General features: G+C 42.6%; 1 protein-coding gene across 4 annotated transcripts in view; it reads right to left on the bottom strand.

Annotated features, from left to right (window-relative positions):
- Nucleotides 1-25,391, bottom strand: part of MIPEP (mitochondrial intermediate peptidase) — a 174,949-nt gene that overhangs the window by 118,407 nt on the left and 31,151 nt on the right. For 3 of the 4 annotated variants that reach the window (XM_029936954.1, XM_029936950.1, XM_029936951.1), the window contains exons 10-12: nt 24,038-24,090; nt 2,360-2,513; nt 707-784 (exon numbers count right to left, since the gene is read on the bottom strand). In XM_029936954.1, the coding sequence (XP_029792814.1) occupies nt 707-784; nt 2,360-2,513; nt 24,038-24,090 (285 nt within the window). The remainder of the gene's footprint in view (nt 1-706; nt 785-2,359; nt 2,514-24,037; nt 24,091-25,391) is intronic. The other variant, XM_029936953.1, reaches the window with a different exon arrangement.

The raw sequence follows: 25,391 nt of genomic DNA, 5'->3' as shown, positions 1-25,391 counted from the left end.
TAGACAAGAGTCTACTAGTCAGGACATTCAGGGGTGCCTGGGTGGCTCAGTCAGTTAAACATCCAACTTTGGCTCAGGCCACAATCTCATACTTTGTGCGTTTGAGCCCCATGTTGGGCTTGCATTGGGTTCTGTGCTGAGAGCTCAGAGCCTGAAGCATGCCTCAGATTCTGTATCTCCCTCTCTCTCTGCCCCTCCCCACCCATGCTCGCTCTCTCTCTCTCTCTCTCTCTCAAAATGAAATAAACATTAAAAAAAATAAAAGAATGTCTGGTTCAAATCCTAGCACTTCTAGCTGTGTGACTCTGGGCAAGTAACTTAACCTCTCTGTGCTGTTTCCTCATAACGCTGGAGGTTGAGATGAACATTCAAAATTGTGGTGTGTGTAAAGGACTCAGTGCAGTCAATGGCTGGCACACAGAAGGCTCATAAAATGTCCACTGTCATTATCACCATGACCCAGAGAAAAGTGGCAGATACAGACACATGTAATTATTTCTATCACCTTTATTACCTTAGAATTCCATCCTAATTTCAAATGCATATACTCAGTAACTACCACTAATGTCTTCTAAACGCTAGGGAAGCCCAACATGGAGATGTGTTCTGAACGTCAAGAAGCAGAAAAGTGAGACCTGGAGTTCAAATTAACACAAATGAATGGCTGGTCACTTGCAGAGAAATGAGTTTATAAATAAAGCATCACCTGATGTGGCTTGTCTGCTCGCTGAAAAAAATCACAGTAAATGTACCCCAGCAGTCCTTCAGACTCATGAACCACAGCCTAGGAGAAAAGGACACGTAGGCGTGAATCAGAAACTAACCGTGAACACCACTATTCACAAGAATCCACACAGACGCCCCCACGGCCGTTACTGTGGACACTTTGCTACATCGTGCATCCCACGTCATCTCAAAACAGAGTCCAGTTTCTCCTCATTCCCTGATTTGGGAATTCTGTCCGGGAGAGGAAACCGTTCTTGTCCGAGCCCTTCATCCTGACCGCCAGCGCCCTACTTCACCGCCACCGAACCCCGCTCTTAGACTGTTCACAGCCTGCCCATCCCCTGGGGACAAGTGCTGGCTGGACACCGTTAGATCGAAATCTTACAGTGCAGACTGATGCCCCCAAATGTTAACCCCCGAGTCCAGATACAACAAAAGGGTGCTCCCAGCTTCGGCGGAAGATCAGTTTGACTATTTCTGCCCGTCTCGATCTGGGCCTCTTAAGGACGCGCAGCTCACGGAGAGCTCGGCAGCTGGAGGCTCCTGTGCTGTGGCAGTCTGCAGGTTCTGCCACAGGGAACCTCAGCGCAAGCTCGTGTTCGTTAACTCAGTAAGCAGCTCACTGGGATTTCTCAAGGCACTTGGGCATCAGCAGTGAACAAAACCAGCATGTAGTGCAGCCCAAGTGGGGCCCACGGCATGTGGCGGGGATGATGGGTGGGGCCCACGGCATATGGGCTGGTGGAGCCCATGCTCAGTAATGGGGAACCTTCTCTTTACTTGCATTTTGTCCTCTCACTCTTGTTACCAGTTCTTCTTTGACTGTATCTCTGCCTTTACCAGACTCCCCGCGCTGGGAGGTCCGCACTCCACGGCAGGCAGATCGGTGCAGTGACAAAGTGCATCCTACTCTGCCTTCTACTGCCAGCACCACGCCCGGTTCCCAGCCAGGAGCCCGTGAGATGCCGTTCTTTTCTCGACACATAGCGAAGGGAGTAAGTGTGGGACGGGGCCAGGCAGGAAGTAAAACAGCCTAACAACACAGAGCCTTTCTGATAGATAGATAAGTCAATAAATCCTCACAATCTTAAAATGAGGAAAAAATACACATATCTGCATCTTAAGTACAGTGGGCCCCAACAGAAGAGTGGATGCCAGGCGTGACATTATTATCAAAGAAGTCAAATCAGAGCACGGGAGATAACCCAATATACTTAGCAAATATAAGCACCCACAAGATGGAAAGGGGGTTGGAAAAAAGCACAAGTGTCAGAGGCAATGGATTCTGGAATTAATCAAGAGTGACACTGGGCACTGCAGACATGAAAAGCAGTGGCAAATTTCCCTTGAACCAGGATTGGTCAACAAATGAAGCCTCACCGTTCTGTCAAGTCCCGATTCGTGACTGGCACTGTAGGTCTCTGTCAATCTGGGGCCACAGCTGATGTTAGAGAAAACTGTTTTTGTACAGTGTCCTAAATCAGGAGGGGTGACCTGGGGTTTTTGGCGAAAGGGAAATAAGGTGAGGCAAGACCCATCAGGGCAAAGCTGGCTGGAAGAGGAAAGCGCTAGGGACCCCATCACCGAACCCAAGACAGGAGGCGGTGCCAGGCCCCAGCAGCCGAGGGCTTACCAGCTTGCGGACGTCTTCACACCACACCTCTCCTCGGGCAGGCTGCTCTGCGAACAACGTGATCCCTAACAGTCTGGTAAACAAAATATTAAGGCCTTCCATGCAGGCTCCGAGGGAGAAAAATGGACAGTATAAACTGGGCTCAATATTATACCTAGAAGAAAGAAAGGAGGTTCAATAGCATTTTTGCTTACTGTAATTTCTTAAGGTAAATTCAGTTCACTCTCCATTTAAAAATCTAGGATCACAGTAGCTTAAAAAAAGGGATTGAAAACAGGTACATTTCATTCTTTTTTATTTTTTAATTTGAGAGAGAGGGGGTGTGAGTCAGGGAGAAGGGCAGAGGGACAGAGAGAGAGAAAAAGAGAGAGGGGAGAGAGAATCCCAAACAGGCTCAATGCTCACCATGGAGCCCAATCTGGGACCTGATCCCACAACCCTGGGATCATGACCTCAGGCAAAATCAAGAGTTGGACACTCAACAAACTGAGCCACCCAGGCACCCTCAGAAAGGTGTATTTCTATCTTTCCAGGGATTTTCAAAAGAAAGGCAGTCCAATTATTCTTAGTAGTAAGAGTAGTAAGTAGTAGTTCTTAGCATTAAGAATAATTTTAGGGGTGCATGGGTGGCTCAGCTGGTTAAGTGTTTGACTTTGGCTCAGGTCACGATCTCAAGGTGTGTGGCTTTGAGCCCCATATCGGGCTCCATGCTGACAGCTCAGAGCCTGGAGCCTGCTTCTGATTCTGTGTCTCCCTCTCTCTGTCTCTCTCCCACTCGCACTCTCTCTCTCAAAAATAAGTCAGCATTAAATAAAAGAGTAATTTTAGTAATGAGCAACTAAGGTAGACACACCATTCCATAATTTTCATCCCTTTCAGGTTATTTGCTTTCACAGACTTAACTAAGCAATCTATCTCAATTACCACACTACACACATTCCTTTCTGCACACCTGCAACAGAATCTGACCAGTCTGAGCTCTAATGGTAAAGTTCGCTTTATGAAATATGGCATAATATTCTAAAAACTTGTTGACTTACATCAAGTAAATAGTAAATGAACCCAAGCCCTGAAGCATACTAAATGAATTTAAATTTTAAATTTTAAATTTAAAAATCTCTGGAACATATATAACCAGATCTTAATGTATCTGTTTTATTATTATACACCTTAAATGAAGCCCAATATACCGGTAAGGTTAATCATTCTTCACTCAAAAATGACTTTTTGTGTCCTCTTCCAATATAAACCAAGGCACAGCTAGAAGATGTGATGGGAATGTCCATTCTTGAGTCATTTGGTCAGGCCAAACTTTATGACCACAGCTGGAAAGAACGGCTCTAGAATAAGAGGAGGTTCCCCTCTCTGGAATTAACAAAATACATACTTATGGTGATAGACGGTTGCTGTAGTTGTGATGAGCTTAGCGTGACTTGTCACATCACTATGCTGGGGCCCGAAAGTGCCGGAATTTTGTGTGTCAACTATACTTCAATACATAATAATTAAGTAAAATAAAAACATCTATCTATCTATCTGTTGTTAGATAAATAGATACACACACACCAAGTTACATGTAAAACATACACAGACGCATGCCTATTACTAAATGGGGAGGTCTGGATTTAGTGAGCATGTGTAAATTATACCACAAAAGAGATTTGGACTATAGAAATCCACAAACATACAACTTAATTCCTGATCGATTTTTCATAAAAATAGAATCTCACTGGCAAAAGGTATGTCAGCAGTCTGGCGCCCTCCCTCACCAGTTCACGCCCCGTGCAGGCCGTCGAGGAGGAGGGGAGAGCGTCTGCAAGGAGCTCACTGCGAAGGAGGCAGAGAGGTGGACGGACGACCCTGGGGTTCCGAGGCTGCAGCAGCACAGAGCTGGGGCTGGAGGTGCCACAGGAGGGCTGAGCAACACAGAGAGTGGGCAAGAGGAGTGACGTCACTTGTGCAAGGGCGTGCGGAAACCCGGAAGGGGCTGGGGAGGAATTCGGGACGGAGCCGGCTGGTTGTGGTGGGGATGAGGCCTGAGGCAGGGGCGAGTAGTAAACAAACTCCAAGGAGAAGCAACAGTGGGAAGTCATGACGCAGCCTGGTAACGTCTAAGCCAGGTGGCTGGACATGAGCTGGGTGTAAACAGGGAGGAGAGGGAGGGGCCCACTGGTGTCCGGAGAAGGGAGGGCCACACACAGCTGAGCGGCTGGGATCTCACACTGGATGCACGTGGGCTCTCAACTCTCGGATTACTACCCCAGCCATTAAGAGACGTTTTAAGTACTCAACCTTCACGTACGCATATGAGATGCTGCACGCGCAGGCTGCTCCTCTACTACACTTCAAAGCACAAAGACAGAGTCATACAAGCGGAAATAAAGAAAGAGGAATCGAAACGGAATCTCTAGTGCAGTAGGTCCACACTCACTGTGAACCATCTAAGGAGGGGAGACGTGGGAGAGCGTTTCTGCAGACAACGCAGAGGCAAGGTGATGCTTTCTGGAACACTACGAGGGGAACACAGGAGACGCGGAGAGAGCAAACGGTGAACCGAGGTCTGAATAGAAGCATCCGGGGCAAGGATGGAGAGGCAGCTAGGAGTTTGTTTTTCCTGGAGATGAAGACGTTCCGGGGCTGTGTGAGTGAGAAAGAATGGTCTAGAACAACACACAGGTTTCTGGTGTAAGCAAATGGATGGTCGGGATGGCTGAGTCATTGAATCAGAGCAAAAAGCACAAAAGAAGAAAGAAGGGAGTGTGGGCATGTGGGTGTGTCTGTGGGAGAAGAAAGGAGGTGGGTGCTTCGGGGGAGAATGGTAGAGGATTCACCGAAAGTGAACCCAATTCTGGGGACGCAGGCTGTGAAGCGTCAGCGGGATGTCAGATGCTCAGGACATGGGCGCTGAGGCTTGTTCAGGCATCAGTTAAAGCTGCAGGAGGAGAGGGGTCACTGGGAAGGGTGACGCAGTGTGAGAAGGGGCCCGACAGCAACCGTTCCAGGTGAAGAGAGGCCAAGAGTCAGAGCCGTCAGAGCCCTGAAGGAAGGGACATCATGGACACAGGGGAGAAACCGTGCAGTAAAAGCAGGAAATGACAGAGGCCTCTGGTGCCTGGTCCACCCAGCACATAAGGAGCCTGGAAGGCACTACTCCATCCTAAAGACAAGAAAAAGGCTCAGCAAACTAAAAATCAACAACCTTTCTTACATCCAGCAGGGAACTGAGGGCACAGAGCAAACCACCGCCCCCCAAATAATAAAGACGCTTGTCTGATACAGAGACTCACAGCTTGGAGAACGTTCCAGTATAGACTGGCACCAAGGAAGAAAAATTTAAACTATAACAGACAAATCGCTGGACACTCAGTGTGGACAGATTGGAGAATTAAAAACTCCAGGGAGGCCCAGTTTAAGGGAGGATCCCCACACTTTAGGAGCCCTACCAGATTCTCACAATAAAGATGGAGACAAATTATCCCAATGTTTCCGGCAGGGGGAAGTAAAAATGAGCCATTGTGAAATACACCACAGTATTCTGTCATTCTTAATGAGGCTGCCCTCAAAAGAAACAATCTTACCAGAGCCTAACTTACCTGGAAGAAAAGAAATACGCCACCCAATCCCCGTCTCACAAAAGCAGAAAACGGGAATTGAAAAGCACTTGTAAAAGTTGGAGCCAAGGGGCACGGGCCCCATAAAGACTGAGACCTAATCACCAGACCACAGGATGCATCCCCTCCCCCAACCTTCACCACCAGAGCCATCAGCAGGGATCCTGTGAAATAACAGGAGAATACACCTGAAAACTGCACATCGCACCCCTTATTAAGGAGAAGTCTCCAGGGAAACCCAAACACAACATGAAAGACAAAAAAGAAACGAAAAACTTTAGCTTTTAATACCACAGCCACTAACTCCTAGCCATGAGTAAATCATATCCAACCTTCACTAAAGAATTTCAAGTCATGATCAAAGGCAAAAACTACTTTCTGAAGAAACAAAACAAACATTAGAACCAGATTCACGTATATTAGAGATGTTAGAATAACCAGATTGAGAATTCTGAACAACTATGATCAATATGCCAAGGGGGGGATGGTCTACGGAAATACACAAGATTCATGGGTAATGTAAACAGAGAGAGGGAAGCTCTAAAAACAAATCAAAAAGAAATGCTAGATATGAGTAACAATGTAACACAAAAGAAGACAGCGTTTGCTGGGCTCATGGGAGACTGGACATGGTAGAGGAAACCATCAGTGAGCTTGGAGAAAGGTCAATAAAAACTTACAAAAATGAGATATGAAGAGGGAAAAAAAAGACCCAAATAATTGTGGAATAACTACAAGAGATGTAAAGTGCATGTAATAGGAATTACAGAAGGAGAATGGAGAGAGAGAAGGGAACAGAGGAAATATCTAAAGTAATAATGGCTGAGAACTTTACAAATTAAAAACAAACACCACACTATGGAATCAGGACACCCAGCACCCCAGGCATGGGAAAACACACTGGGGAATATCATATTTCAGCTACAGAAAATCAAAGACAAGGAAAAAATCTCCAAAGAAGCTGGAGGGGAAAAAAAAATCACCTTGCCCGTAGAGAAATAAAATAAGAATTACATCAGACTTCTCTTGAGAAACCATGCAATTGAGAAGAATACAGAGGGAAATACTTGAAGTGTTGAAATTAAAAACCACAACCCTAGAATTCTGAATCCAACAAAATTACTGTTCAAAACTGGAGAAATACTTTCTCATATAAACAAAAATTGGAGAATTTCTCACTAGTAGATCTGACATGCAAGAAAGATTAAAAAGAGTTAAGAAGTAGGAAAATGATAGAAGTCAGAAACTTGGATCTATATACAGAAAGGAAGAGTGTTAGAGAAGAAATAAATGAAGCTATAAAAACACATTTTTTATTTCTTACCTTTAAATGATGTAACACATAACGGTGTCTTCAGAGTAATAACAGCAACCATGTACTAGGAGATTATAGCTCAGAAATAAGTGAAATGCACACCAGCAGTGTTATGAAGGACTGAAAAGAAGCACTGGGTACTTGTGCTAACCATGAAGCAGTACAGTATTATCTGAAGTGGACCTACACTGTATATGTTAGGACAAATACTTAAAAAATGGAAAAAGGGAGGAGAAAACTGGAATCATATAAAATACTCAAACCATAAGGTAGAAAAATTACTGGAAGACAAAAAAAGGAAGAAAGAAGGCAAGAAGAGAAAATAAAAACCAATATGGTGACACAGTAGACATAAATCCAATTATATAACTCATCACTTTAAACATCAATGGTCTAGAGAGAACAATTAAAATACCAGAGAATGTAAACAAAGATTAGAAAAACAAGACCCCCAATTACATGTTGTCTATAAGAAACTAACTTTATTTATAAAAATATGGACAGATTAAAAGTAAAAGGATGGAGAAAAATATAGCATAGAACACTTAAGCAACAGAAAGTTGGAGTAGCTACATTCATTTCAATTGGAGCAGACTTCAGAGAACAAGTAATCAGGGATGAAGATGGGCATTATTACATAGTGATAAAGGGATCAATTCTCCAAGAAGACATAACAATCCTTAACAGACCACCCTTAATGTATTTTAACAGAGCATCAAAATATGTGAGTCAAAAACTGATAGAACTACATGAAGAAATAGATGAGCCTAGGATTGTAACTGGAGACTTCAACATGCACCTATCAGAAATGGACAGATCCGGCAGGCAGAAAATCAGTAAGGACACAGATGAACTCAACAGCATCAACAGTTAACTGGATAGAATAGACATCTAGAGAAAGCTCATCCAACAACAGTGACGAACACATTCTTCCAAAGATCATAAAGAACATTCACTGAAAGACCACATTCTGGGAAATAAAACATATTTAACAATTTAAAAGAACAGACACCTTATAATGAATGCTCTCAGACCACAATGTATTAATCTGGAAATCAGTTAAAAAAAAAAAAAAAAAGAAAAAAAGTCTAGAAGATACTAAAGATTAAACAACACACTCCCAAATAACACATGGGTAAAAGTCTCAAGGAAATGTTTTAAATATTTTGAATAAAATGAAAATGAAATACAATTTATAAAAATTTGTGGGGTGCAGTGAAAGCAATGCTTAGGGGAATATTCACAGCAACTAATGCATCTATTAGAAAAGAAGAAAGCTCTAAGGTCAATCATCTAAGCTTTTATGTTAGAAAACTAGAAAATGGAGAGCAAATTAAATCCAAAGTAGTAAGAAGAAAAACACGTTTTTAAATCAGAGCAGTAGCCAATAAAATTGAATATAGAAAATTAATAGAGAAAAATCAATGAAACCAAAAGCTGGCTCCTTGAAAATATCAAGATAATTTATAAAGCTCTGGCCAGGTTAACCAAAAGGTAGAGTAAAGAACAAATTACTAGTATCAGAAATTAAATAGAGAATATCCTTACTGATAAAATGGGCATCAAAGAAAGATAAAGGAATATTATGACAATTCTATGCTCAAAAATTTGATAACCTAGATGATGAAATGGATCAATTCCTAGAAGGGCACAATCTACCAAAAGTCATGCAAGAAGAAATACATGATTTAAATAGGCCTATATCTACTGAAGTCAAATCAATAAATAATAACCTTCCAAAACAGAAAACATCAGGCCCAGATGGATTCACTGGTAAATTCTGCCAACTTAAGGAAAAAATTTTACCAATTCTTTACAATCTTTCCCAAAAAATAGAAGCAGCAAAAATACTTCCTAATTCATTCTATGAGGCCAGCATTACCTTAACAAAACCCAAATACAACTTCAGACCAGTAGCTCTCATGAACATAGATGCAAATATATTTCCTCAAGAAAATATCAGCAAGTCAAATAAAACAATATATAAAAACAATTCTACACCATGACCAAATGGGATTTATTCCAGATATGCAACATCAGCTCACCATTTGAAAATCAACTCATGTAATTCATCACATTGACAGACTAAAAAAGGAAAAATCATATGAACTTATCAGTAGATTCAGAAAAAAACATTTGAAGAAAACCCAATGCCCATTCAGATAAAAATTCTCAGCAAATGAGGAATAGAGGGGAACTTCCCCACGTGTTAAGAACATCTACAGAAAAATTACACTATAACATCATACTGGAAGATCTAGCTAATGCAATAAGAAAAGGAAATAAAAGTTACAGAGATAAAGAATAAAGAAATAAAACCGTTCTTGTTCACAAATGACATCACTGTCTATGTTAAAAATCCCAAAGAACTAACAAACTCTTGGAACTGATAAGCAATTATAAAACAGTTGCATGAATTGCAATTATAAAACGAATTGCTTTTGTATATACCAACAATAAACACTGAAATTTGAAATTATAAACACAGTATCATTTATAGTAATACCAGAAAAAAGAACTACCCTAAAATATTTAGGTATAAATCTTTAAAAAACACATTTGACAAAGTACAACATCTATTCATGATATAAAAACTGTCAGCAAAGCATATCTTAGCATACTAAAGGTTTTCATAACCTGAAAAACCCATATCTAACATTATACTCAATGGTAAAAAACTGAGAGCTTTTCCTCTGAGATTAGAAACAAGACAAAGATGTTCATTCTCACTACTTTTATTCAACATAGTACTGGCAGTCCTATCCATAAAAATCAAACAAGAAAAAGAAATGAAAAGTATCCGAATTGGTAAGAAGTAAACCTTTCACTATTTGCAGATGACGTCCTGTGTCTCCCTTTCTCTTTGTGCCTCTCCACCTCTTGTGCTCTGTCTCTGTTTCTCAAAAATGAATAAACATTAAAAAAATTAATAAATAAATACAAAATAAAGAACAATCCTCTTAAACTTTTCCCAAAAATTAAAAAAGATGTACTACCTAACTCATTGTATGAGGAGAGCATTGCCTTGATACCAAAGCCAAAAACATTATAAGAAAAGAAAATTATAGGCCAATATCCTTGATGATCACCAGTGCAAAAAACCTCAATAAAATATTAGCAAACCAAATTCAACAGTACATTAAAAGCATCATACACCACAACCCAGGGGGATTAATCTATGGAATTCTAGGATAGTTCAACATATGAAAATCAATGTAATATGCCACATCAATAAACCGAAGGGAAGAAACCCACATGATCATCCCAATTGATGCAGAAAAAGCATCTGACAAAATTCAACAAACACCCTTTCATGATAAAACGCTGAACATATTAGGGTTATAAGGAAACTACCTACACATAATGAAAGCCAAATATAAAAAACCCACAGCAAACATCACACTCCACGGCAAAAATCCAAAGCTTTTCCTTTAAAGTCAGGAACAAGACAGGATTGCCTGCTTTCATCACTTCTATTCAGCACAGCACTGGAAAATCTAGACAGAGTAATTAGGCAAGAAAAAAAATAAAAGCCATCTAAATTGAAAAGGAAGAAGTAAAATTATCTTTTTACAGATAATACAATACTGTATGTAGGAATTAATTAGTATTATTGTTTATAAGAACTAATAAATTCAGCAAAGTAGCAAGATAACAAAGTCAACACACAAAGAATCAGCTACATGTCTACACACAATGAACAACGTGAGGAGGAAATGACAAAGCAACTCCATTTATAATATCAAAAAGAAAAAAATACTTGGGAATTAATCAAAGAAGTAAAAGAATTGTACGATGAAAATTATAAAACTGAAAAAAATTAAGGAAGACATAAGTATGCGGAAATATATCCCATGTTCATGGATTATAAGACTTGATATTGTGAAAATGTGAATATTACCCAAAGCAATGTACAGATTTGATGTGATCCCTATCAAAATCCCAAGGACTTTTTTGTGGAAATGAAAAATCTCATCCTAAAATTCACATAAATTTCAAGAGATGCCAAGTAGCCAAAACAATCTTGAAAAAGAACAAAACCAGAGAACTCACACTTGCTGGTTTTAAAACCTACTACAAAAATAACACAATCAACAAAGTGCAGTACTGGCATACATGCAAACACACACCCTTGCATATACAGTCAAATGATTTTCAACAAGGGTGCCAAGACCATTCAGTGTGCATCTTTTCAACAAACAGTGTTGGGAAAACAGGATATCCACATACAAAAGAATGAAGGTGGACTCTTACTAACACCATATACAAAAATTAACACAGGATGGATCAAGGACTTACATGTAAGACCTAAAACAAAAGCTCTCAGGAAAAAACATAACAGCTTCATGATGCTGAATTTGGCAATGGTTTCTTGGACATGACACTAAAGGCAAAGGAAACAAAGGAAAAAATAGACAAACTGGGCTTCACAAAAACTTTTAAAATCTCTACATCAAGAGACACTATCCACAGAGTTCAAAGGCAACCCACAGAATGTGAGAAAACATTTGCAAACCATAAAGGATTAATATCCGGAATACAGAGAACTAATAAAACTCAAATAACCCAATTCAAAAATGGGCAAAGAACTTGAACTGGCATTTCTCCAAAGACATACAAATGGCTAATAAGCACATGAAAAGACACCTAACATCAACAATCGCCTCAATGTTTGCAATAAATGCAAATCAATACTGCAATGAGAAACCACCTAACACTCATTAGAACAGCCCCTATCCAAATGAAAAACAAAAACAAAAAACAATAATATTGGTGAGGACGTGTTGAAACGGAACACTTACACACTATTGGTAAGAATGTGAAATGGCAGAGCCACTGTAGAAAACAGTGTAGAGGTTTCTCAAAAAATTAAAAATAAAATTACCATATGAACCAACAATTTCACTTCTTGATATACAACCAAAAAAGAATTGAAAGCAGGGTCTCTAAGAGATATTTGTACATGCACGTTCATAGTGTTATCCACAAAAACTAAAATAACTACTCCAAGTGTCTGTCTACCACTGAGATAAGTAAAATGTGATGTACGTGTACACACACACACACACACACACAGGAATAGTACATAGCCTTAAAAAATAAAGAGATTCTGCAATGTGCTATAACATGGGATGAGCCTGGAGGACTGAAATAGGTCAGAGTCACAGAAAGACAAACATTGTCTGATTCCACTTGTGTAAGGTACTTAGAGGAATCAAAATCATAGAGACAGAAAGGAGAGCGGCAGTTGCCCGGGGCTGGGAGAAGAGGAGAATGTGGAGTTCAGAGTTACAAGAGGACAAGAGTCAGGGGATGGACGGTGAGGGCTGTACAGTGATGTGAATATCCTTAATCCCTCTGAACTGTACACTTAAATATGGCTACGATAGTGAATTTTATATTACGTGCATTTTAACTCCATAAAAAAAGGGAAAAGGGAAAAAGTAAATAAAAGAATAAAAGAACCTATATCTTAAAATTAAACCTTTATAGGTTATAATAAACATGTATATTCTTTGATTATGTTCACAGAAAAGAAACACAGCAGAGCTAACAACAACATAGGCTATCCATAACCTAAAAATATTTACTGACTTACCCGTAAGTGGTATTCAGGTAAAATTCAAGAAGCCAATTTAGCTTGGAGGAAAAAAAAAAATTCAGTATAGATTATGTCTATATAATACTCTACAAACAACTCCAACTCTGTATAAATTATTATGCATGCTAAAAAGCCAACAATTTTAATATGAAGTAAGAAAAAAATGTACTATAAACATAAACTCCCTGTTTAAAAAGAAAAACTCAAATAACAACCCCTGGCTCGCTGGGCCCACCATTCAGGGGGCACAGTAACCATTTCTTGTGTATCCTGATTTTATTTGTGTAAAAATGTTTACAAATATAAATGAGAATACACACCTATACAGGAAAACAGATCTATATACAAATATGAAGCACATATATATATATATGTATATATATATACATAAAATACAGATAGAATCCTACCATTCATACTTTGCTGCAATTAGCTTTTTTAACAGAAACCTCATTTGAAATGCTGTCAGTTTCGGCACGTGAGGCCCTGCATCATTCTCTCTCAGGGACCAGGCAGGACAAGTGTCTGCCATGACTCCGCTAGCATGTTGCCGGCTCTGATGTGTGTGACGATGGTGGAGGTGAGGCCAGGAAGGGCTGCACCTTTTAAAGGGAGTGTCCTTCCCCTGACTTGTTGGGGACGGCTCACCCATGGCGATGACAGGGGAGGCCAGACTGATCACCGCGTCTTAATTCATTCTAACTTCTCCAAAGAAAACGCACCTGGGGTGACCCTCCTGCACTGCTGTCCCCAACGGCCTGCTGTCACACCAGGCAAGCCTGCCCACAGGACATCGCACAAGTGACCTTGTTACAAAGAGCATGAGAGGCCTGGAAAAATTTTTTCGAGAAATTTAATTGTATTTATTTTTACTTTGAGATTTTTGATTTTTAAGTTGGTATTCCAAATCATCCTCCAAAACAAAATCTGCATTAATTTACATTTCTATCAACCGTGCACAAAAATGACCAGTGTCCTCCCTCTTGCTAATGTAATTGTCATACTCTTTTTAAATCTTTTCTTTCTTTCTTTCTCTGGCTCTGTGGGCAGCATCTTCTTTTTCTTTCTGGTAACTTGGTGTTAATAGTCTGCTTCTACTCCAGTGGTGGTTCTCTCTCTCACTTTTTTAAACACTTAAGCATTTATTTGTTCATCTATCAACTTTAAATGATACCTAATATTACCTATGACTCCCGCTAGCACATCATCCCATTTCCGATTTCAGCCTCCCTATCTGTTCTCTTATTGTGTAAAGACATAGGTGTGGCTATACTGATGGCCGTTATTTCGCATCAGGTGCTCGGTGTCTCTAAGAACACACCACCGTTAGCAGCTGGCAGGAAGAGAGAAATAAGCAAAGTTGTGCCACAGGAAACCTCTTCTGGCAATGCTAAACAGGACAGAGTCTAGACTGCAAAGGTTCATTACTATCAAAGATCAGAGGAGATTCAATATGGCAAACGGAGTCCATTTCCCCTCAAAGTAATCTACAAAGTCAAAACTTGTCCCTAAGTCACGATGACAACAAGGATAGCACCTAGCAGTCACTATGTCATTGGACTAAGCCCTGGAGAGTACGTGTACCTCATTTAAGTGCAAAAACAATCCTGCAGAAAATAATATCACCCCCCACGTGACACGACTTACATGAGGACTTACAGGAAAAGAAGTAACCTCCCCCAAGTCACATGCAGGAAGGAGAAGGGCTGAGGGTTTCTGTGTAGTGGGATGACAATGGTAGGGAGTCAAGAGAAAATAATTCTGGTTAGCACCTTGGTACTGAAGTCCTTTCCCCAGGGGCCTGTTACAAGTTCAGGAAGTCAAGGGAGACTGTGCATTCATTCTTACCCATTCTCCCAAATCGCAGGGAGAGGAAAGGAGCCCCCAATCACACCCGAGGCCTCTGAACCCTGAGTGCACTCCTAAAGCTGTCAATTTAGAGAAGAGACATAAAAAAAGAAAGTGAGCGGGTGATGACAAAGAGAAGAGGGAGGCAGGGGCATGTACTCAAGAAAGAATTTTAGGAAATAGGAAATGGTCACCAATGTCACAAACTGCCGAGGTTACGGGGTGCTGAGGGCTAAAGCGAGTGACAGAACTGTATGACTGGCCAGCAGTTGGGAAACTCGGTTAGACCCGTCTGACGGGTTATCAGGGCTAAAACTCAGGCTCTGGCTGTTAGAAGAGAAAGCATTCAGTGTGGACCACTGTTAGGGGACGTCTGGCAAGAAAAAACAAGGATTAGGGGCACCTGATCTCACAGTGCTGCGTTCGAGCCCCACATCAGGCTCTGGGCTTGACAGCTGGGAGCCCTCCCCTGCTTGCACTCTCTCTTTCAAAAAAAAAAAAAAAAAAAAAAACCTTAAAAAAATTTTTTTAAAGAATAAACAAGGACTACAGTCTCTCCAAGGCTCATGGGAGGGGTAAGGCAAATATTTGTATTTTTTTTAATGTTTATTTTTGAGAGAGAGAGAGAGAATGCACATGAGCAGAGGAAGGACAGAGAGAGAGGGAGACAAAATTCAAAGCAGGCTCCAGGCTCTAAGCTGCCAGCACAGAGCCTGACACAGGGCTCAAATCCATGAACTGTGAGATCATGACCTTAGCCAAAGTCGGACACTTAACCAACTGAGCCACCCAGGCGCCACGTAAATATCTATATTTTAAGATCAGGGATATCTTAGCACCTTGGCAAGCACAAGGAAAGAATGAGACTGATGATATATAAAAAGTTAGAATAACTGACGAAGCAATCCCTATGTTATTTTTATATAGAACATATAATTATATCAATCTCTGAGATATTACCTTCCATTTGTGTAGTGATCTACAGTTTGCAGAGCACTTTCACATCAAGAGTCCCCCACATTCCTTACATCGTTCTGTGGGCCAGCTAGAGCAAGGATCACCCCTGAATTTTACTTGAGGAAACTGAGGCCCAGAGACTCAGCTTGTAACAGTCCAAGGTGGTCTAGGAGAAAGAGCCCTGAAGTTACAGCCCTGGCTCCCTCCCTTCCTGGGTCTGTGCTTTGAGCAAGGTCCTGGGCTCCTGGAGGGGTCTCCAGTTCCAACCGAGGAAAACAGGAATAACGCTCCCTGCTCCCCAGTGAGATCACGCATGCAAAGACGCGGGCACAGCGCCCACAGCACTCGCTCCAGCAGCGCCGCGGAGAGGACGGAGTCCATGCGCTGGAGATTCGCTGATCACCTACTACATGCCCGACAGCTCCTGAAACAGAGGCCAGCGGGGCACAGAGCACGAGCCCCAGTGAGAAGGGCCGTGAGAGCGGTGTGTGAGGGGCTGGGCACAAAGACTGGCTGTAGCTGATTCTGCTCGCCCCAGGAGACGGGATGACGACGTGAGGAGCAGGGGCAAGTTCAAGCCAGGGGTGGCCTCTGGGGCAGAAGGAGGAAGAGGAGCTCCCTGGTGAAGAGGGGAAGAGCATTCTTGGAGAAAAGGCCCAGCGAGGCTGTGACAGGGATTTCTAGCGGCTACTACCTGGGCCCGAGGCACCCTGAGGCACAGTCCCTACGACACTCCAGTCCTGAGGCAGCAGGCCGATCCCGGGGGCCCCTGCCTTTTATGCTTTCAGCTGACACTGGCCACACGGTGTGGATTAATACCTAGGCCACTGAACCCCTTGAGGACGCGGGGCCAGGGACCAGCCAAGCCACGGCCCTCGGCCACAACACCACGACTGCCACTGTGCTTGTGCAGACCTGTTCACGGGCTCTCCGTCCACACGTTCTATTTGCACAGACGCGACATGTCAGAAAGCCCTGCTCGATCATCTAGAGACAATGAGATGACACAGAAGGTCTACGGGTGGCACGGAAACTATCAGAGCCACAGCCCAGCATGAACAGTGTAAGACGGGCGTACTCTGATGATGTATTTAGCGTGTTATTCAGTTACTGCCATCCCTCTCAACACCTCAAACTCTCTGAGAGCTTTACAGGAGTTTTACTACTGTTTATTATAAAGGAGGCCCACTGCTTGGAATCCAGAAATGAGATACGTCTGGAGACCTCTCATTCTTCCTCCTCAGTGAGATATCGGAGGAGACTTACTGTTATCCACCATGGCTGCTCCATGAAGCTCAACAGAGGCTCTGTTCCTTGTTCTGATTAAAAACAGATGACCTATGGGTCCACAAATGCTCAATTTTCAAAGAACTAGAATATACTAAATCAACAGGGTGAAATGGCATAAAATGAGGTCTTTCTGATTAGGAGCCAGAGAATTCAGCCACAGCTCAAAACCCCCATCACGGACACTAATTATCACTAAGTACAGAAATATTAGTCAGAGATCTTCAACTTCAAGAATTCTTTGTGGTTACTTGAGGGATTGAAAAAAAGAAAAAAATCAATGTATCACCGTACTTACGAAGCACCACCTATGAGTCAGATTTCTACTTCAACCTCTGAGGCACCTGGGATTACAGAAATAACTTGGACGTTATTTCCAAACACACCTTGGCACTGAACGTCGTGAAAACAATTAAGTGCAGTCAGTGAATCCTGGCTGGAACCGCAGGTGGAGAGACGCTTCGGTCTTGCCCTGTGCCACCCAGGGGGGTTCGCGAATGTCAGAGGGCATTTGCACCACGTGGCAAACACCTAAAGAGGCTGGCCACGGCAGGGCAGCCTGCTGGGGGCGTGTGGGGGCGAGGGAGACCGCACACAGATGCCGTTGGGGGGCTGCTACCTTTATCGAGAGAAAATGAAATAGGATGTTTCTGGCAACAGGAATGAGTGTCTAAGCATGATTTTAAAGGGACGGATGGATGGTACTTTTAAACGTTAAGTCTTGAAAGCCACTGGGAGAGCTACAGTTTCATTCGGTCAAACCAAGGTAAAGTAGTAAAAGGAGTAAGTGATGCTAAAACCCATTTACCCTTCGGGCAATTCCATTGTACTGAAAATAAAGAGGATCTTCTCCTCTCTCTGTTTTATGAAGAATCGGCCATTGCCAGGGATGTCTAACCTGCCTGCTGAGGCTGAAGGCGAGAAAACTTCTCTAGCCCAGCTTCCTGGTAATCAGAGAACAATGTTCCTTATTGGTGGATCTGACTGGCTTCTTATCTCACCGGAGATGGTAATTAACATTCACCAAAACGGAAGTTAACCAACAGTACAATTTCATCATGACTCTAGGGAAGCGGGAAAATGAACCAGGGGGCCTGGCGTCGGGCAGAAAGGGTGATCACGTTACGTCACTGTGGTGCAGGGGACAGGACCCCTGTCCCAGCAGCCGGAGCCACGTCTCAGGATAGCAGCGGAACCTCTACTTGGAACGACCTCTCATTCAGCTTGCTCCTTATATCAACTCGTAGAAGTAAATGGTCAGGCCTGAACTGCAACTGTGAGCAGAACGATCCAAAGTAATGGGGGCCCCTTAACACCCAGCTTGGGGGAAGCAGCAAAGTGACGCCACAAGAAAGCGACTGCACAGACCCAGGGGTTGGGACGTCTGAGGACAAGTCACCCGGGTCTCCAACAAGGTATGAAAGGGATGGGGCGGGGGGGGGGGCTGGGGCAAGAGGTGCGCACACCTCCCCTCCAGTAGGAGATGTGGGAGACGGAAAAACCAGACAGAACGTGTAGGTGTTGTTTGGCCCTTGGTTCCAACAAGCTGCCTGGGAGAAAACAGACCCGATACTGTCAAGGAAATACGAATACAGACTATTAGATGATGCCAACAAACTGCTGTGAACCTTCTCGAACAATGACGGTGCTGGAGCAATGTAAGAAAATATCCATATTCCTCAGAGATACACAAACAGGTCGAGGTGAAATGACATGAGGCCTAGGGTTTAGTAACAGGAAGGAAGAAAGAAAAGAAAAAAGAGATAATGAAGCAAATATGGTACAGTTTTGATAGTTACTAAATGTGGGAGATGAATACATGGGATTACCTACGTTGTTCTTTATACTTTCATTTTGAAAGTTTTCATCATAAAGGTTACGTGTTCTCAACACCGACAGCACCAAGCTCACTGCACATACACTAGCCAATAAACTATATAATTTCGCACATCAAACAAGTCTTTATTATCTTGAAATACCAGAGTAAGCTGTGAAAATTCAGGGTTCCCTGAAGAGTTTAGAACATAAAACATTCCTACTTCATTAGGTGAGTGCTCTTGAACTTTTGAGAATACACCTTAGCAAGGAGTAGACAATACTGAATTCCACTTCCCAATGTCATCCTTCTATAAATTATCACCAAAATTAATGAAGTAATAGTCACTGAAACTCACTGCTGGCAGAAAAGAAATAAAGTTGACGAGCACTGAAAACAACAGCAAACACCACAGGACACTTTAAACAATGTAAAAGGATTACCTCTAGGGGACAGGGCCAAGAAGGAGGGCTGTGAACCGCGATGGTATGACACCAAAATTTCTCAATGAGTGCTTTAAAAAAATTTCTTTATGTGTATTATTTTTGAAAGAGAGACAGAGCATGAGTGGGGGAGGAGGAGAAAGAGCGGGGGAGACACAAAATCTGAAGCAAGCTCCAGGCTCTGAGCTGTTAGGACAGAGCCCGATGCGGGGCTTGAACCCCTGAACCGTGAGATCACGGGCGCTTAACCAACTGAGCCACCCAGGCACCCCTCAGTGGGTACCATTTAAAGTTGTTGTGACTTTTTGAGCCATACGAATGTACGGCCTGTTCAAAACTCACATTTAAATTTTAAATAAAATAACTGCATATATACTTTTCATAATTTAAAGAATGAAATATGTGGGCATCTGGGTGGCTCAGGTGGTTAAGCGTCTAACTTCAGCTCAGGTCATGATCTCACGGTCTGTGCGTTCAAGTCCTGCGTTGGGCTCTGTGCTGACAGCTCAGAGCCTAGAGTCTGCTTTGGATTCTGTGTCTCCCTCTCTCTCTCTGCTCCTTCCCCAGTCCCCCCTGTGTCTGTCTCAAAAATAAATAAAGGTTTAAAAAATTTTTTTAAAGAATGACTTTTCCTGTTCCATGAAGATTCCAACACTAAAACTTGAAAAAAAAATTAAGATTTTTCTGTGCTCTTTAAGATTTCTATCGGTTGGGGCGCCTGGGTGGCTCAGTCGGTTAAGCAGCCGACTTTGGCTCAGGTCATGATCTCATGGTTCATGGGCTTAAGCCCCATATGGGGCTCTGTGCTGACAGCTGAGCCTGAAGTCCACTTTGGATTCTGTGTCTCCCTCTCTCTCTGCCCCTCCCCCACTCATGCTCTGTTTCTGTCTCAATAATAAATAAAAACATAAAAAAATTAAAAAAAAAAAAGATTTCTATCAGTCACTCATACCACTATTTCCCAGGATCAACCTTGGGCAGTTTTAAAACACATTAATTTTTTATCTTCCTTCTAATAGGTTCTTTCCTTTCTTTATGTGAACATTTAAGAAACTTGAAATCAATCTGAACAGAAAAAGCAAAATAAAGAAAGGTCCCAGGGGTTAACTTGAAGAATAACTCAAACCAAGGAAAGCCTTCAATTTTTTGTTTTGTGTCAAATCACACACTTCAGTGTTTACTTGAAAGAAGACTTAAACAAGGATTTCGCAGTCTTCACGTCATTCTATTCTTCCAATCTCCAACCCAAACCGTTCTATTTTTGCTCTCTTCTCATCCACTACCCGTGCCTCTCAGCCTGCTCTTGTCAGTCAAGATTACTGAAACCTCAAACCAACACTCAATCGTTTGCCTTTTAAGCTACTTAAAATAGATGTTGAAACCTTCCCCCCCGCCCCTTACAATCCCATCTGAAACATTTCGGCATCCCTTTTCTTGGTTCTTTGAACAGAGTTAAGAGCCAAACACATGACCTGGTATGGAAACTTGAGGTAAATTCAGTAAAGCCCTGGTCGATGCCGGGTAGGTTACACTGCATTCCTGGAAGAGCTGGCGATTTCTTAACTCCAAGAACCAACAAGCCTGGTGGAGACTTCTGTCAACAAATGAGCATTATGAAGACCTCCCGGAGGGTCACCCTGCCGTCAACAAATCTGACAGATGAAAAAGGCCATTCATAAATACATGAGATGCTCTTCTCTTTACAGCTGGATGGCTTTTAATAAGGATTTCCAACTACTGGTTTAGACACAGTCTTGAACTATGGCTATTCACCAATATGCATTTACTGAGGGTCCAGAGTGTGTATTTCACATTTAACTGCAAATAAGAAAAAGTAAGGCAAGCTTTGTTCTTAAGAGCATTAAGGTGTGGTTGACAAGACACGTTTAACATAGGACACCAAAGGAACCTGTTGAGAGAAGGTCAAGAGTGCCGTGTGAAGGCTCTAAGTGCAGTGGTGACAGGAACTACAGAAGCTGTGGCAGGCCTGGAGGTTTCGTGGACTCTCGGCAAAATTTCACAAGGAAGACAGCAAAGGAAGGCAAGGGGAACACTATTATGAGTGGCCAGACACAGGCTCTGACTGAGACACAAAGGGATCTAAGGGTGAGACGCAGAGTTGAGTCTGCCTGAGGGAAACTGTAAAGGAAAAGAAATGGTAGGAAACACAAGAAGGGTAGACCGTACCCAACAAACAACCGTGGGTGTGCATGTATTCATCGCTAAAGAAAAGAGGGTTGTGGCCGGATCCTAGAGGCCATGAATGATGGCTCCAATTCTATTTTGAAGGCAGTAGCAATCCTGTGACCCTCAAGAGGAAAGGGACCCAAGGTGAGCTGTCCTGCCAGCCAGACACAGGGTTTGGACACAGTGACGCTCTGGGAGGCACAGGTGCGGTAGACTTCCCTGTCCCCGTGTTCCTTCTCTATCATTAACAGCTAGTCTGTAGCATTCTACAGCTAATCGATATATTCATTACACCTTAGAGAAGTCTTTTCTTAGAGAAGACTTCAGAGAGAAGGGACTACTCCTTCAAAAGATTTTAAAAAACACTTAAAACGCATCCCTCAGAGTAGATCATCCTTGAGAAGGGTGTCCACAGAAGGCCAATTCCATATACTAATGTTATTTTAGAACTCATGATACCAACATTATCTCGTTTAATCCTGACCTACAAAGTAGGGACTGTCATAACCACCATTTTGTAGATACCCTTGCTGAGAGGCTAAGAGGTGACAAGGAACTTTGTGAAGCTCATGGGTAGCTCATTAGTGTGGAGCCAGGACTAATTCAGGCCCCCCAGACTTCAGGGGACATACTCCAGACCGCACTGCCACACAGCCCTGGGTGTTACCACTCAACAACGGCCCATGTAGACAGCAAACCCAGTCTCTGTGGCAGGTCCCGAGGAGAGAGGATAGGGTGGGACCCTATCTGGGGGCTCAGAGACCCCTAAGCAGTGACTCTAGAGTCCGTCAGCAACACGAAGACTTTGCAATATTGTACTTTTGGTAAAAATGGAGAAGGGAAAGTCGCCACCTTTTCTTCAATATCTTTTATTTAAGATTCCTATCAAAGTGCTCAGGGATCTCATACTCTTAATTAATGCATATACTTTATAACTGACGGTATCTTTCCAAGTCTTCAAACGGCCACATGTCATTTCCACAGAACCACCATCTGGGCATCCTACACTTACAGAGTAAAGCTAAATCACAAAAATATCACTAAAATTTAAAGCTAAGGCATTCATTAAAATAATAAGAGCCAGAGGGCATGATACAGAGGAATACCTAAAAATCACATAGCAAAACTCAGAAAAAAACAAATACATCTAATTTACATTACTTTCCAGTGACTAACATTTTAAAAACCTTATGTAGATACAGAAAGCATTAATTAAAAAAAAAAAGTTAGTGTTCCCTTATAAATAACCAAACCAAATCTCTCTTCAAAAAAGTTTTAAAAGAGAAATGATAGGTTTTCTGTAATGATAAGGGAGTAAGGTCTGAAGTTCTGCAACCATAAGACACATCTGTGAAATAACTATGCTGAGCTATGATATATTCTGAACACTCGCTGTGTATCATGATCACATGATTACAGATTTTGAACGACAGTTTACGTACGTCTTCTATCGAGAAGGTGGCCTGCGCTGAATCTGGGATGTGTGCACGACAAACAGCAGCTGACGAAGTATTAGGAGACAGTATGCTCTGTGAGTAAGATTAGTCTAAGAAACAGAGGTGTCACAGCGAAGCCAAAGAGGGCAAAATGAATGAATACTAAGTAGGTCAGCCCTTCAAACACTGACGGACCTTAGCGCACCTCCTCCTACTGGTGCAGAAAAGAACGCCTAAACTTATTATTTTCTGCCTTTATGACAAATGCCCCCAAAATATCATTAAAATAAACAAGGTCTTGGGCACCTGGGTGGCTCAGTCGGTTAAGCGTTCGACTTCGGCTCAGGTCATGATCTCACAGTTCCTGGGTTTGTGCCCCGCATCAGGCTCTGTACTGACAGAGCCTGGAGCCTGCTTCAGATTCTGTGTCCCCCTCTCTCTCTGACCCTCCCCTGTTCAGGCTGTCTCTGTCTCTCAAAAATAAATAAAAAACATTAAAAAATTGATTTTTTTGGGTTTACATGCAAATATAAAAATGACAGAAATAGGGCACATTTAGGGGAAAAAATACATGCCTACTAGTTTGCCATACTATAGTAACAGAAGAGACTATGGAACTGGAGGAGGACCTAACTGTCCTAAATCTTAATTTCACATGTGTCTTTCCAGATGTGCCAATACTATGTTCACAGTATGTTCAAATAAAAATGAGGAAACATGAGGAAACCACGTCACCATCCCCAGTACTCCTCTACTACTTCATTAGGTCAACATGGATTTGTCGAGCAGCGGCCCTGGGCCAGAAACCAGAGACAACCTGAGTCCCAGCCCCCAAACACTCCAGGAGCCCTGGAGGCTACCCCCAGGAAGCAGCCAGATTCCAGACACCACAGGGGGAGATTTAAAAGTTCTAAACCAGGAAATGACCAGCGCTTTGCGGGGAGGGGTAGACAAGACTGAGACTGACAGCGCAGTGCTAAACAGATGAAGAACACGGGGGAGACACTGGAGGAGGCAGCACTGGGCGTGAACTTGGGGAGCGCACCGGCTTCTAACGCAGGCAACTGCACGAGGGCAGGAATTGCACGGTTCATGTACGAAGTGCTCAATAAAGAGTTTTCTTTCTTCCTTCCCACATATAAGGATTTCTAAAACAAAACCAAAACCAAAACTTACCGCTCCGCACGAATTACCCCGCTGTAGTAGGGGGGGTCCCAAGGCATTAATTCCTGCAATGGAAAAATTCATTGCTATGAAAATTATGGACCACTTCACAGTTTTTACCAAGAATTTTGCCGGCTTATCAAATATAAACCTATCACTGTATCAGATAAGTTTTTTAAAAACCCTAAAAATACCCCCTCTTTATTTTGACTTCCCTATCATCAACGACATAAGTAAAATGTACAAATAAATGGTATAAATGGTATAAGTAAAACAATGTCCTAGGATTTTGGGAGGATGTAAAACGTCAACTTATAAAAGTCAACGTGAATAGATTAAATTAGCCAGGTTGAAATTTTTCCCAAAACGTCACCCACGTATTTATCCAGAGAAGGAACTTGTGGGGATGAGCACTGGTGTTTTATGGACCAACTTGACAATAAACCATAAAAAAAAAAACCCACTGCAGGTAAGATTAGGGCTCTGAAGGTAAGATTAGAGGTCTATCTAAATCTAAACAGGAAGCTTAGTGTGGATCGCCAAAATGAAAGCGAAAATTTCAAGTGTAACGAAGGGAGAATTAACTCTAATCATGGCAAAGAAATTATGTCGGAAAGAAGCACTGTCATCCAGTTGCTTTTGACAACTGGTACAGAATCCTGAAGGTGGGGGATGGGGAGCCTTGAGCCCCTGAAAGATCCTCCGCCCCACAAGCTGTCCAGGTGACAGGAGTGACTAACAGCCCAGGCTGTGAGGTCGGAATGCCCGGGCTCAAGTGTTCAACCGCACTGTCGTACACCCTTGGAAGAGGTATTTCTGCTCACCAGTGCTTTCCCGTGTCCCTTCTACGCGACCCGGGCTCAGCCCTGTGGACCCTGAACCCAGCTCCGGCGACTGCCCTGGTTCCCTAGCCCACTGGGCAGCCACTGTCTCTGCTGGGCAGGCTGTGCCCTACGTGACCTGGGGGTGTACTGCCTCGTTTCGTCCAAGGGCCCTGCTCCAGGGTCTTCACACTCAAGAAGTCTTCCTGGCCCTGTCCCTAGACCACAGTTCCCCCCGCCCCGTTCTTCGCATCATCTTCCCGTCGCCCTTGTCACTGTATGACACAGCAGCTCCTAATTCTGTTTTTCATGTTTCTACTATGTGTTCTCCCCTACAGGGTAAGCTTCCTGATGGCAGGGACCCTGTTTGCATTTTTCCAATTACACCTTGGCACCCGGAACACTGTCTGGGACACAGTAGTGGCTCAGTAGTTATTTGTTGACCCAACAGCACCACCCAAACAGCATTTTTTAAATTTTTTAATGATTATTTATTTTGGGGAGACAGAGAGACAGAGTGCAAGCAGGGGATGGGCAGAGAGAGA

The sequence above is a fragment of the Suricata suricatta genome, chromosome 4, assembly GCF_006229205.1.
Source record: "Suricata suricatta isolate VVHF042 chromosome 4, meerkat_22Aug2017_6uvM2_HiC, whole genome shotgun sequence".
Taxonomy (NCBI): Eukaryota; Metazoa; Chordata; class Mammalia; order Carnivora; family Herpestidae; genus Suricata; species Suricata suricatta.
The sequence above is the reverse complement of the archived record's forward strand: the minus strand, read 5'-3'. Positions and strand labels throughout refer to the sequence as shown.